This window comes from Tamandua tetradactyla, chromosome 16 (genome assembly GCF_023851605.1).
Source record: "Tamandua tetradactyla isolate mTamTet1 chromosome 16, mTamTet1.pri, whole genome shotgun sequence".
NCBI classification, from domain to species: Eukaryota; Metazoa; Chordata; class Mammalia; order Pilosa; family Myrmecophagidae; genus Tamandua; species Tamandua tetradactyla.
Genome location: NC_135342.1, coordinates 23,404,999 through 23,419,127, shown reverse-complemented (window position 1 = coordinate 23,419,127; position 14,129 = coordinate 23,404,999). Strand labels below are relative to the sequence as shown.

Below are 14,129 nucleotides of genomic sequence, written 5' to 3'. Positions count from 1 at the left end.
AGGCCATCTGTTGGGCCTCTGGTCCTCAGGGGCTAGTATGACAGGACTTTTTAACTGGAAAAGGCTGGGGAGGTAGCAGAAGGGTCTTGCTAAGCAGGTGGGGGGAGGAGGGATGATATTCAACCTACTCAGAGAGACCTTGGCTTTGTGCCTCATTCCAGGGTAGGCAGAGAGAGCCCTATGGGGCCTGGGGAAGCAGGGGTGGGAAGGAGGTGGGAGGTCTTCCTTCCTGTCTCCATCTCAGAGATGACCCTGCCATCCCAGTCCCCAGGCCAGAGCCCTGTCCCAAATTCTTCCCTCCTCCCACCTCCAGGACATTAGCTCCACCAACCATCCCCTAGGCATCTCTCCCACCACTGTCTTGTCTCCTACCCACAACCTCCATGGGCTCAGGACCGGGCCTTAAACACTCCCCTCATTTGGAGTGAGCTTTCCAATTCTGACTACCCTCCCTTGCTCAAATCGTCTCTCCCCCGCCCAAATTGTTTCTCTGGCTCTCCAGAGCAATAGGATCAAGAACAAGAGTGGCCTTTAAGACCCAGGCTGATTGGGCTCCAGCCCCACTGCTGACTCTGCTCCACCCCACCTGCCCTCCCAGTTAGTACTGAACTTCTCATTCTTCAGGTCTCAACTCAGATGTCCCTTCCTCCAGGAAGCCCTCCCTGGCCTCCAACCTGGATTGGGCCCCTCTTCTGGGCTCCCGCAGTCCCCTGGATTCCCCCCCTCCCTGCTCTGACTGCTCTGGGTCATCACTGTCCATCCTCCATTGGACTGTGAGCACTGTGAAAACAGGGACCTAGGCGGGTTTGGTCATTACTGTGACCAAGGGGGTGTGAGAGGTTGTTTGAATTGAAGATTAAGTGATTAGAAGATCCAGGTCGAATGTCCAAACTTGATACATTACTGAGATGATGTCCTCTGTGACAAAGCAACCGTGGTAGGTGGGAGGAATGGGGTGACAGGGAATCACATGTACTTTAGGAGCAGCAGAGCTGCCCCCAGGGAGAGGAGGGAGCTGGCCCTGCTTGGGAGGACTGTGGGCGCACGGCTGGGAAGAGGGGGTACTGACAAGATGGCCATAGCAGAACAGTGATGGTCCTGACTCCTGGGCTTGCTCTAAGACTTAAATCACTTACTGTATGTAAAGACAAAACAGTGCCTGACACAATGTTAAGTGCTCAGTTATTGCTAGCTGCTACTGATTTTACTAATACTTATTTCTCAGCTCCAGATACTGTATTTCTCCTTCTTGCCCCTGCCTCAGTCTCTGTCCTGGGCCTTGGCCCTTCAGGGGCCCCGACCAGGAGTGAGTGGCAGGGGAGAGGGGGCTGCTCACCTCAATGTAATGGTCTGTGAACTCGGTTCCAAATTCCCGGCTTGCCCCAAAGTCCAGCAAAGTCACCTGGGAACAAGGAATAGTGAAAGGAATACCAGGAGCCATCAATGCCCCCCATTGTCTATTGGAGGGCAGCCTGGATTCATCTATCTCTCCTTCCCATGACCCTGCTTTCTACCTTCTTCTGCAAGAGTTGTCCTCCCTCCCCTCTCCCCCCTACCTCACTAGGCTCTTGGCCTCTAAGTCTTCCGACCCATCCCCACACAGCCGCTGGAGGATTCGGGTTGTTATTTTTAAAATCTTAATTGCTTTTATAATAATGCATTCTAGGCATGCAGAAAAGTCCAGAAAACAATTTAAAACTGTACAGAAAAGTAAAAGGAACATCCACAAATCCCACTACCCAGCTGAAAATTTAAAATATTACCAATCCAGGTGACACCTCCTGTGTCCCACCTCCCATGCGCCCCCACCCACTCTCCCAAGGTCCCCACTGCTCAGAAACTAGGCTTATCCTTCCCGTGAGCACATTTTTTCCCCCATTTTCTATACATACGCACACCCATCAACAATATACATGTGTTTCACAGGTGTTAAAACTTTGTGTGACTGTTATTCACTATAGTTTATCCCGCAACTTGTTCCTTTTGGCCAATGTAGTTTTGCAAGATGTCCTGAGGGCTCTGTGGAGTGCTAGCTCAGTCTCTAGTTTTCGCTACTGTGAAAGGACTTCATTGAATTAGACATCACGGTGCATTTATCTGGTTGGTGGGTACTGTGGTGCTCCTGCCTCGACTAGTAGAGACATGCTCAGTGAATACATGTTCAAAAGGTTCACCAGGATGCTGCAGCTCAAACTGTGGACCACAACTCACAGGAAGAAGTCCATTGTATACTGAACACCACTACAGACACACGCATATAAACATTAAAAACTCAAACAAAAATGTCTAGAAACTATGTGACTTTCTACATGCTGATATTCTCTACTTTATTTCCTTAAAACAAAAAATGTTAGGAGAGAACACAGTCATGGCCGCTAGGGCAGTCTACTTCTGCCCTTCCTAGACAACCTGGAAATTCCTTGAAGTTAGGAAACATGTATGTTGATTCTATATTTATCTTTCAAAGTTTAACTCGGTGTCTTCCAAAGAGTAAGTGTTTGGTATATGTTGGGTTGGCCAATGCAATTTTGGAGTGTTTCCACTGATGAAGCTCCAGTGGCTGCTCTGGCCCCCAGACCACTCAAAATCCCGAGATTCTAAGGGAGTCACCTGGGTGGGGCCTTACCTCACTCAGTGGAAAGGGCATAGTAAAGTTCTGATTAAACAAAATTCCTGGTCTGCAGATCATGACTCAAAGCCCAAAAAAGTGAATAGAAAGTTCCTAGGGCCATTAGGACTGAGAATGACCAGAGTCCTGTATCAGTCAAGATTCGATAAGGAAAACAGAAGCCAGTATTCACAGATGGGAAGGATTTTACATACGGGAATCAGAGGACTGTGGACCTAAAGATGGGGAAACCACCTCTAGAAGCAAGTGGCTCACCTGGAAGGCATGGCAAATGGGAATCTCATGGACAGCCTCTGCCAAGCAGACTCAGAAGCTATGGGGAACCTCACATCTGCTACCTGCCACGTGTTTGCTTGATTCTGCCACTGCATGATGATGGCACTGTCTCCCCTGGCTTCTATATCATCAGAGACTCTAACCTGGGACCACGCAGAAAAAGGGACTCTGGGAAATTTGGTCTCAGGCTTTTCTCCTGCAATGAAGGGAAAAAATCAAAATGGGGCCATGCCAATACCCTTCTTTTTTTTTTTTTTTTAATATTTTTATTGATAAAAACTTAACATACAAAAAAAAAATGTTAGGACTCAACAAATTGATGTCAGGACTCATGTTACCTCCCAGAATTAGAAAAAATACATATGTGGGGTATAAGCCTAGAAGGGGAGCAGGGTGGTGTATTCAGTGGGGGAAGGGGAAAGGCAAGGGGCAGAGGTTCATGAGGCCATGAGGTCCTGAGGGTAGTGGGGAGCTGAAGAGGGACATGTTGGCCAGGCTGGTGTTTCAGAAAGATCCCTCTGGGGATCAGATGGGTCTAGACCACTTTGGAGAGCACTTGGCAATCACGCGTAAAGCTGAAGATGTGCACATGCCTGCTGAAAGCCTTCTCGTCTGAACTCTATCCTCCAGGCCTTGGTGCCCTGTGTGCACTCCGCTGGGAACGCTCCTCCCTGCCCCCAGGCAGGGTCAGGCTTTTCCAGGGCTTCCCAACCCCCTAGGCGTCCACATCACAGTCCTTAAACTGCTCTAGGTCATCACTGTCTGGGGACAAGTCTGTTTCTCCCACTGGATTGGGAACTCTGAGAAGGCAGGAATCAGGATATCTTGTCATCACTGTACTGGGCGGAAAGTGGTGCTTAGTGTTTTCTAAATGAATGACAAGTGTAGGGGTGATGGCTAACTGCTTTCCAAAAATTCCATTCCCCCTTTTATCATGCCACACTGCTGCTAAGAAGCTCCTACCAAACCAGGGACTCCATTTCCCAGTGCCTCTTACACCATGATGGGCTGTGGGACAAATTCTCACCAATGGACTTGTGAAGGACATATGTCACTTTTGAACAGAGCAGTTAGGAAGTGAGTTACTTTCTCAATTGCTCTTTCCCCTTTCACTAGAAGCAGAGCATTGCAGAACCCTACAGGACTGCACAACCTCAAACGTGAAAGAGACTTGATCCCTGAATCACCGCATGGAGGACAGCCATCCCAGCCTGTTGCATGGGTAATAAACTATTATTGTGTTGCACAACTGAAATGTTAGGGAATATTTGTTACAGCAGCTAGCAGATACTGACATATAACATAGGGAACCAACCTGATGGCTGGAGGCATCATATAGGAAGTTGGCCCAGTTAGGGTCGGTCTGCATGAATCGGAACTCGAACAGCTCCTGTAGGCATAGCCTCAAAAGCTGGAAGCAGATCTGGGCGAGGAGTAACAGACATCCTAGTGAGATCTTCCCCCAAAGAGCCCTCACACCATTCCCTCCCTGCTGCCCCACAGGGCTGTGTACCTGGTTCCGGATGTCCTGGCTCAGGCCCTGGCACTGGTCCAGGGGAACCCCTCCGGCCAGCTCCATGCCCAGCACCCGCGTTGTACACAGCTCCTTGATCACAGCTGGCACCCGGAAGAAAGTGTCCCCTGCCAACAGCTGCCTAGGGCGGGAGAGAGGGCAGGGACAGGGCCTCAGGCTTAAGGTTCCTGTGGTCCAGCTCAAGACCTACTTCTCATCTGAGAAGTCCTCCATAAATAGTCTATGCCTTACTTTCCTTTATTCCATTCTCTTCTGTCTGTCTCTGGGAAATCTCTGTCTGCCCTGAATGATGGCCAATATCTGACTGGACTGACACTCAACTCATACATTTTCTTTATGCATTCAACACATATCTCCAAGCAGCTCTTGCATGGCTGCCCCTAAACTGGGTGCTGCAGGAGACTCAGCTGTCACTTTGCTACCTGAAACATTTCAGTAGCCTCAGATTGCTCCCAGGATATGCTCAAAGTATTTAGCTTGATCTACATTACTTCTTTTATCAATTTATTCATTGTCATCCCCCCAAATAATCACTAATATAAAATATATAATTCACTACTCTGAACACTAGCAATTAAAGGGAAAGAATCCATCCCTGTAACCACCTCTGAGGGGACAATGCTGGGGGCAGAGCTGTAGATGAAGCAGCCCCAGGGCCTGTCCCCGAGATAACACTCTAAAAGGCAGACCAATTCTATATTAAAAGAAGTATATTGCTGTAAGATTTGGGAGGCAAAGAAAGTGAGCAAGGCTTCTTGATGGGGACTAGTGGGGTGGGTGCAGTAGACTTAGGGGTGCCAAGAGGGTGGGCAGGGGCTAGGGGAAGGATGTACATTTTATTCTAAGGACAATGGGAAATCCATTTTGGAAGAAGGGAGTAGAAGAGGTCGTCTCAGCTCCCACATTGTTCTATGTAGCTGCAGTGCATTCATTTTTCATTGCTATATAATAGTCCATTGTTAAACATACCGTAATCTATGTATCCATTCTGCTGTGGCTCAAGATTTGAGTTGCTTCTAGTTTGGGGCTATTGTAAAAAATGCTGCCCTCAGGCTTCTAGAAAAGTCTGTGGGAGTGCACTGGCACAAGTATTCCTGGAGTAATTTAGAAGGGCAACTGTTGGGTTGAAGGGTACATGAAATCTAGCCTTATTCGATGATGCCAAACTGTTTTCCAAAGTTCTTATACCAATTTCCCCTCCTGCTCACAGTGTACAAAGGATACTCTGGAGCCTCACTCTGACCAGCTCTTGGCAATGTCAGAATTTTTCATCTTTGTCAATACAGTGATATACTGGTATCTCACTATCTGACAACTACCAGTTGAAGAGTCCATCTCCAGTGTCAGACCACAGATGAAGAAACTGAGAGAAGTGAACTGCCCAAGCTCACAGAGGATACAAGGGGCTAAATGAAGTAATGAAGGAGGATGAACAAATGAATGAAAGGAAAAAAATCTACCAGCCCCACTCCAGGGCACCAGCTGCCAGAAACTATGGGGGCAACCTCTTCCCACTGAGTCTGGGAAGGAAGGAAGGAAAAAAGCTGGGGGAATAGGGTCCCTGAGGGCCTTGTGGGGGGCTCAGCTCACCTGAAGTTCTGGGCACAGGCTGCCTCATGACGGTAGTCACACTCCCAAGCCAGCTCCCGCTGCAAGGCCTGCAGGCTCTGCTCAGCAAACAGGCCTGAGAAGGGCCACCATGTCAAGGGAGAGCCATGTCCAACCCCCCACCCGCCCAATCCCACAGGCTTCCACTTGTGGATGTCTCCTCTATCTCTCCCTGTCTCTAGCTGTTCCTGCCCTCCAGACACACACACACACTCAGTCTCTGCCCAGGTCTGAACCTCCCCACAGGCATTGCACTTTCCTTCTGCCCCTCACACAAGTGCAGTCTCTTCTGAGGCTCTCTCCTGGGGTCTGCGTGGGGCCCCAGGCATCGCTTTCATAGTCACACATGACAGCTATTCTGATTTTTCATATTTTCTCTCTCACCCTGAATCTCTGCCTCTGAATCTCACTCCAGGCCAGTCTCTCCCTCCTTCTCTCCCTCCCATACATACACGTGCACTCAGCTGTTTCATCTCCTTCAGGCGCTTTCTCACGTGCTCTAACACACACATGCTGTCCTGCTTACACCCCCTTTCAGCTCCTGGGGCTCTCATCCACACCTGCTGTCCCTCTTTCTGCATCACACACCCTCTGTGCATCTGTTTCTGATTTTCCATCTGGGCCCTGACTCTTGGGTTCTCTGTCAGAATCTCTGTTTTTCTTTTCTACACACACTCATGCTCTCTGGGCCTCTCTGTGGCTTGGTGTCTCTATTACACAACCACACTCATGTACACACTTGACATACAACGCAGACACATGCTCTGGGCCTCCCCCTGCCCTGGCATCCCTTCTTCCTGTTTCCAGTATACACACTTGTGTGCAGGTATGTACACCCTGCCCTGTGTTGGCTTCAATCTCTCTGCTCAGCCTTATTTTCTCTCTGGGGTACCCCTCCCTCAGTCACGGGTGGTGTGGGGGCCTCACCCTCAGGCAGGACCATGCTTGCCTTGAGCACTGCCAGCAGGTTCTGGACGTCGCTTCGGATGCTCTGGGCAATGCCTGGGTACTTCAGGGGAGGGAAGTAAGGAGTCACTCCTCTGGAAGGGCAGGATCCCACTCCCACCCCTGCCCTGCCTCCCTCTCACCTGGATTTTCACAGCCACCTCTGTCCCGTTCTTCAGCACACCTTGGTGCACCTGCCCGATGGAGGCAGCGGCAAAGGGCACCTCCTCCAAGGAGGCCACCTTGGTCTGCCAGTCCCTGCCAAGCTCCTCTTCGAGAACTCTCTGAGGGGAGTGGTCACACCATCACCATCTGGAGGGGATGGCTTGGTTCCTTCCCTGGGCTCACTACTGCTTGCTAACGCTCACTCACCACACACTGGCCCCTGGGCCAAGCTCTTTGCTACTATCCCAGTCTACAGGTGAAGAAACTGAAGTAGTAGCAGACCAGACAATCCAGTCCAACAGGCATCTCCCGAGCCTGCACTCTCTAGGCTGTACAGGCTTTTATAGGGACTGCTATTATTAGAATTAAAAAGGAAGAAATCCTTTATTTTCCTGGTATAGCATATTATTAACTCATAGTTAATATGATGAAGTGCTAAATTTACTGAGGGCTTCCTGCAGGCTGGGTCCTATTCAGAGCGGCCCTAGAAGGGGGCAGTAATTGCCCAAGGTTACATGGTGAGTGAGCGGAAGCAATCCGAAGGCAGGCAGGTGGCTGGGTTCTGGACCCTACACCCTATTCAGTTACTAGTTCAGCTCAGGGCTCGGGGATTAACTTGGTGCCAGGTTCTGTACCAACCCATTTACTGATAAGATCTTTTTTAATTAAAAAAGCAGTCATAATCGTAGTTAAAGCTTGCCTGTCACTGTGTGCATCAGAGGCTGTCTGACATGCCTTATGTACTTTAAGTGCTGTAACTCCGTGATGTGGGTGTTGCCGTCACCATCCCCATTTCACAGATGAGGTAAGTGAGGCACAGAAAGGTTGAGCCATGTGTCCAAGATCACACAGGTGGCAAGGGGTAGAGTCAGAATCCATGCTGCCTGGCCTTTAGCCTTGGTGCTTTGCTGCCCCTCTGATAACCTTGACAGGCTCTGACACTGACTCCATGCTGGGTATAGTACTAAGTGCACCGCACCTTCCCGCTCATTTAATTATTACCACTGTGCGTAGGGTGTGGGTTCTGGTATTCCCCATTTTACAGATGAAGAATCTGAGGCTCACAGCCAGACAGCAAGTAAAGCAATGATGCCAAAAGGGATGGGCAGGTGAGGCTGGGGTGGGGGAGCCTGACCCCTCGCCAGCACTATCCTACCAAGTACTTACCGCCATCTGCCAGCGAGGCATGAAGTCAGCACTCTGGCGGACTCGCTCAAAGATGCGCTGGATCTGGGGGCTAATGAAGCTGTTATCTGGGGAGAGCATGGGACAAGGGAATCAGTGAGGGAGGAAGCAAAAAGGGGCCTCTGGGTGAGTATCTGAAATTGGGGCTTGGGGGTGGGTGGGGTGGGGTGGGATGGAGTAGAAGCAGGGTCAGGGGTCAAGGGTTGTGCTGTACCCTGGATGCTGAGCATTTGGCCAACCTTGAGGGCGGCCCCCCGAACTGTACACAAGGTCTGCACAATCCGCTCAGCATTGGCCTCTGACAGGAAAGGATTGGAGCCCAATTGGGAGCCACCCTCTAGGGAGGAGAGAATAATCATTAGTATTACAATCCCAAGAATAAAACAGTAGAACACTACCGTATACCCACTGGGATGGCTAAAATGAAAAAGACAATATCAAGTGTGCACAAAGAGACAGAGCAACCCAAACTCTCATATCATGCTGTAAGTGTGCTGTGACATAAGTCCTTGGAAAAACGTTTGGGACGTTTCTGCTAAAGCCACCCACACACATAACCAATGCAATTCCTCCTCTAGGCATACACTCAGGAGAAATGGATCAGTGTATCCACCAACAGATATGAAAAGAAGGTCACAGATGCACTGTCCCTAACAGTCTCAAACTGGAAACCACCCAAGTGACCATCAACAGCAGGAATCAACATATCGTGGGGCAGTCGCAGAATAGAATATTACAGTACAAGACAGTCTACAACCACACACAAGAACATGGATTTGTCTCACAGATATGACATTAAGTGAAAGAAGCCAGACACATAAGAGAATACACTCTCTGATTCCACTTATATAAAGAGCAAACACAGGCAAAATAAATCTAAGATGTCAAAGTCAAGCCAATGTTTACCCTTAGTGAGGGACTAACTAGAGGGGGGCACGAGAGGAACTTCTGAAAATCTCCTAGGGCTGCAATTTGGGGATCCCTGAGGGTCCTAGAGACCCTAAACGGGGTCTATGAGATCAAAACTATTTTTATAATAATAATAATAATAATATTTTATTTCTCCTTTTCCCTCTCATTCTCCCATGAGTGCTTCCAGAGGCTTCCTGACATGTGGTGATGTCAGCTCTGACAGCTGATGGAAAGTGGGCATGTGTACTCTCATGTTTTCAGTTTTAATCTCTAACAGAGTAAATGCTGATACATATAAGCCACATAAGCCAGCTTCTTCAGATCCTCAATTTATTTTTTTAACAGCTTTACTGAGATATAATTCACATTACTATAGAATTCAACTATTTAAAGAGTCATTCAGTGGGTTTTAGTACATTCAGAGTTGTCCAATTATCACCACACTCAATTTTAGAATATTTTCATCATCCTAAAAAGTCACTCCTCATTCCTCCCAAGTCCCCCAGTTCCCCAACCACAAATCTACTTTCTGTCTCTATAGATTTGCCTATTCTGAATGTTCCATGTAAATGGAATCATAGAGTGTGTAACCTTTTATGTTTGGCTTCTTTTGCTCATCATAATGTTTTCAAGGTTCACCCATGTTGTAACATGCTTAGGACTTCATTCCTTTTTATGATAAAATAATATTCCATTGTATGGGTCTGCCACATTTTGTTTATCCATTCATCAGTTTTCAGGTTGTGAAGAGATCCTGAGACCAAAAAGTTTGACAACTGTTGTTTTAGGGTTTTCAGATCTGGGTGCACAAATGTGCCTACTTTCTGAAAATGCTTCAAGCTGTACAGTTATATGTGCACATTTCTGTAGGCAAATTGAACCATTCTTCAGTAAAGTGTTTATTAGGCTCTTATTTACTTGATAGAACATTTTATTGAGTTCTTTATTGAATGCCAGGCAGAATTAAATGTCTTCATGGATTCTATGCCTGAATTCCTACAACCACCCCAGGAAGAACTACTAATGCCTTTTCAAGGTGAGGAAGCAAGAGGTTCAGAGAAGAGCAGTACCTGGCTCAGGGTCAGACAGCAGGGAAGTGGCAGGTTCGAGTCTGCCTCATTCTAAAGCCTAATCCTCCCCCCACTCCTAACTTTTCATTTTGAAAACAATCCAAACAGACAGAAAAGTTGCAAGCATGTTGTAGGGATACCTGCACACCCTCCAGCTTGTTGTAAATTGTAACATTCAGCCTCATCTATTTTATCTGTGTGTATGTTTATACTTACACACTTACTATTATTCTTTTTTTGCTGGCCCACTTGAATGTAGGTACACTTAACCCCTAAAGCCCTCAGTATTTTTCTGCTACAAATAAGGACATTCCCCCACATAATCATGGTACTATTATCACATCTTATCAAAACTAAGAAAATTAACCCTAATTCTCTAATATCATCCACCATCCAGTCCATACTCAAATTTCCCCAATTGTCCCTGCAAAGTCTATACAGCTGTTTTTTTTCAAACTGAGCTCTAATCAAGGTTCATGCATCCATCTGTCAGTTCATGTCTCTTTAGTCTCTTTTTAATCTAGAATATCCACTTATCCACTCCTGCTATTGTTTCAAGACATTAATTTTCTTAGGGAATCTTACCTACAAATTCTTCTCTCTACACGTCTAATTCTGCCTCTGTAGTATATAGATCCCCATTGGCAGTCCTAGTTTCAGCTTTCTTCTCCTGCTCAGAGTTAGGAATTCAAGTCCCAATGGCTGGAACTTTTTCTCAGATCATATGCTTCTATTAATCAAGGCCCTGATAGGGGCTTAGCCCTGTTCTGTGCATGTCACAATCATCCTAAGGGGTGGGTAAATTATCATTACCTCCATTTACCAGATGAGGAATCTAGAGCTCAGAGAGGTGAAGCCACTTGCCCCGTCACACAGCAAGGCCAGGGTCTGAACCCCAGGCAGTGTGGCTTACTCACCTGACTGTAAAGGTCCACCTTGCAGGGACTTCTTGACCACCTCAGCCATCGCTCCTAGCCCCAAGCCCACAGCCAGTCCTGGGAAATGAGAGAGAAACCTGAGTGCCTCCTTGCCACAGGAGATCCCTCCCTACCCGCTCTCCTCCCCAACTCTTTATTGCCAAATCTGCATCTTTCTGTCCTCAATTCAGTTTTCTTACTTTCCCCTGCTTGGGGATCCCTTCAACATAAGGCTACTTATTTCTCTATTCCTTTCTCCATGTCTCTGTCTCCTAAACAAGCAGTTCTCAGCCCTGGCTGCATGTTAGATTCATCTGAGGAGCTTTTATAAATACAAAGCCCAAGTGTATCCCTGAGATCCTGAATTAACTGGTTGAGTTTAAGTCCTGGAAATTTTTTTTTTTTAAACCCAATGATTCTAATGTGTCTGACGCTCCTTTTATCTACCTTATTAACAGATGAGTAAAACGTATGGAATAAAGATGAATAATAGGGGGAACAAATGTTAAAATAAATTTAGAGTGAAATGCTGGTGATCAGTGAGGGGGAGGGGTGGGGGGTATGGTATGTATGTATTTTTTACTGTTTTCTTTTTATTTCTTTTTCTGAATAGATGCAAATGTTCCAAGAAATGATCATGATGATGAATATACAACTATGTGATGATACTGTGAATTACTGATTATATATGTAGAACGGAATGATCAAAAATTACGAATGTTTGCATTTGTTTGGTGTTTTTTTTATTTAAAAAAATTTTTTTTTAATTAATGAAAAAAAAAAAACAATGATTCTAATGTGCAGCCAACATTAAGAAGGTGCCAGAATGATCCTCCTGGACTCTCTGTCTTCTTGTGCCTTCTGTTTCTCTGTCCCCATCTTCTCTTCTTTGTGCTCCTCTCTTGTTTTTAAAGTCCAACATTTCTCCATCTTTCCTTCTCTCTACCTGACAGCTCTGTCTTGGCTTCTATCTCTTCTCTCGGTTCCTCCCTTTTATGTTCTCTCTCTGCTTCTGATTTTTTCTGCTTCCTCTCTCTTCTTGGCCCTAAGGACATTTTGTGTCCCTCTGCCTCTTTCCCTGTCATCTTCTCTGTAAATAATTGTAAGTGGCATCTTCTGACCCATTTCTACATGCCAGGAACTGTTGCCAGTGCCTTTCAGTTACTAACTCATTTTACTCTCACATCCTCATGAGATAGGTTTTATAGAAAAAATGCTTTACAGAAAAGGAAACTGAGGCTCAGAGAAGTGAAACAACTTGCCCAGAGACATAAAGTGAGGACATGGCAGAATCAGACCTTGAACCCCTGGCAGGCTGGTGCCAAAGCTTTAACAATTGCACTTGGCTGCCTCTTTATACTGTGAATAAGTGCCTTTAAAAATTGAACCACAATCCACAGTAACCAGTGCAGAACAATGAATGGTTCACAAATATAATGATCTTACACTGTGATGTAAAATAGAACATGATAAGGCTCACAAACCAATACTTTTCCTTATTATATAGCTGTACTCCCATTTTCTATTCTATTCTTCTTTGTTTTTAATTCTGGTTACAACACACAAAATTATTTCAAGCAGGTTATGACCTGATGCTTGAACCATCCTGCTGTGTGACCTTGAGGCAAGTTACCTCTCTTCTCCTGGCCTCCATATCCTCATCTATAAAATGGAAATAAATATTTGTTAGAGACAGTGCAGAAAGACCATGTGTATATGGGGACTTGCACGTCCGATGTTCATAATAAAAGTTATCATTTACATTCCTCTCTACTTCTCTTGGCTCTGTGGGCCTCTGTCTCTATCTCTCTTTCTCCTCTGTATTCTGATTCACTCTCTCTTTTGCTTTGCTCTTTAAATGCCACCCCCTCTGGGCTAGGTCACGATTCTCCACAGTCACACCTACCCCCAAAGTTGGCCAGGCGGCTGACACGGGAGGTGGGCACTTTGCGTTCTCGAGAGCGGTCACTCAGCTAGGAAATGGGGAGAGAGGGTCTGAGAGCAGGAGAGCCAGCACCCAGCCTAGGGAGCCAAACCAACCTGCTGATTCTCCCTTCCCCAAGCTCCAGGGGCCTTTTTGGGGTGTGGCTGGTGCAAGGCACTGATACCTGGGGCCGGGGCGTCTTCCTGAGCCGTGCCTCCCGTGCCCTGCGAATGTCCTCCTCATCAAGGCCTCTACCAGGCCTGTCCTGATGACATCTTTGGGCCCAAGAACTCCCACTTGGCCCCTGCAAGAGACAAACTTTGTTAAGGAATGTCCCTGTTCATTTACCCCCAGAAGCCTCCCTCCCTGCCTCTTCCCATCAAGGACCCCTCCCCAGCCTCTTACCCACCAGTGAGGCCCAGACTCCAGGGCCCCACAACGCAGACCAATAGTCCGGCCCAGCTGTCCACAGGTCCCCCGCAGAAGGACCTTCATCCCCAGCGACATCAGCTAGGGGAGAAGAGGAGGGATATTTCAGGTCGGATTGCGGGGCTGACTTCCCTACTTTGTTCCCCCTTCTTTGCGAAGTCCCCACATTCCTCTTGTGTCCACGTTCTCTAAGACTCTCACCCCTCTCCCAAAAAAAGACTTCATTCCCTAGTTGATAGACCCCCACAGTTTCTCTGGGCTTCCCTGGTCGCTAGGAACCCATAGCCCTTCCCGCGTGACCCCCCAAACTCACATTCCCCCTGTCCCACCCCACGCCGTTGCTAGGATCCTCCCTCGTTGCTAGACACCCACAGGTCCTCCAGGACTACCTTTCCACTTCTCCGAGCACCCCCTCGTTGCTAGGCACTGCCTACCCCCTGTTGCTAGGCACCCACAGCTCCGTGACTGCGGGTCCGCACCGCGCTGGGCCTCTGTTGCTTCCGGGAGCCTTCACACCCCGCCCCCTCCGGTCAGC

The 14,129-nt window shown here is 47.5% G+C and overlaps 1 protein-coding gene and 1 long non-coding RNA gene across 7 annotated transcripts in view; one reads left to right on the top strand and one right to left on the bottom strand.

Annotated features, from left to right (window-relative positions):
• LOC143659153 (uncharacterized) overlaps nucleotides 1–6,167 on the top strand; it is an 8,963-nt gene extending 2,796 nt beyond the window's left edge. For both annotated transcript variants that reach the window (XR_013163439.1, XR_013163438.1), the window contains exons 2-3: nucleotides 4,022–4,127; nucleotides 5,650–6,167. This is a non-coding gene — a long non-coding RNA (uncharacterized LOC143659153). The remainder of the gene's footprint in view (nucleotides 1–4,021; nucleotides 4,128–5,649) is intronic.
• COQ8B (coenzyme Q8B) overlaps nucleotides 1–14,129 on the bottom strand; it is a 16,524-nt gene extending 2,395 nt beyond the window's left edge. The window contains exons 1-13 of one of the 5 annotated variants that reach the window (XM_077131805.1): nucleotides 14,029–14,129; nucleotides 13,571–13,675; nucleotides 13,350–13,469; nucleotides 13,148–13,214; nucleotides 11,242–11,319; nucleotides 8,557–8,679; nucleotides 8,325–8,410; nucleotides 7,136–7,276; nucleotides 6,975–7,056; nucleotides 6,030–6,123; nucleotides 4,419–4,560; nucleotides 4,221–4,328; nucleotides 1,337–1,402 (exon numbers count right to left, since the gene is read on the bottom strand). In XM_077131805.1, coding sequence (XP_076987920.1) covers nucleotides 1,337–1,402; nucleotides 4,221–4,328; nucleotides 4,419–4,560; nucleotides 6,030–6,123; nucleotides 6,975–7,056; nucleotides 7,136–7,276; nucleotides 8,325–8,410; nucleotides 8,557–8,679; nucleotides 11,242–11,319; nucleotides 13,148–13,214; nucleotides 13,350–13,469; nucleotides 13,571–13,672 — 1,209 coding nt within the window. In that variant the 5' untranslated portion in view covers nucleotides 13,673–13,675; nucleotides 14,029–14,129. The other 4 variants (XM_077131809.1, XM_077131806.1, XM_077131807.1 and 1 more) reach the window with 4 other exon arrangements.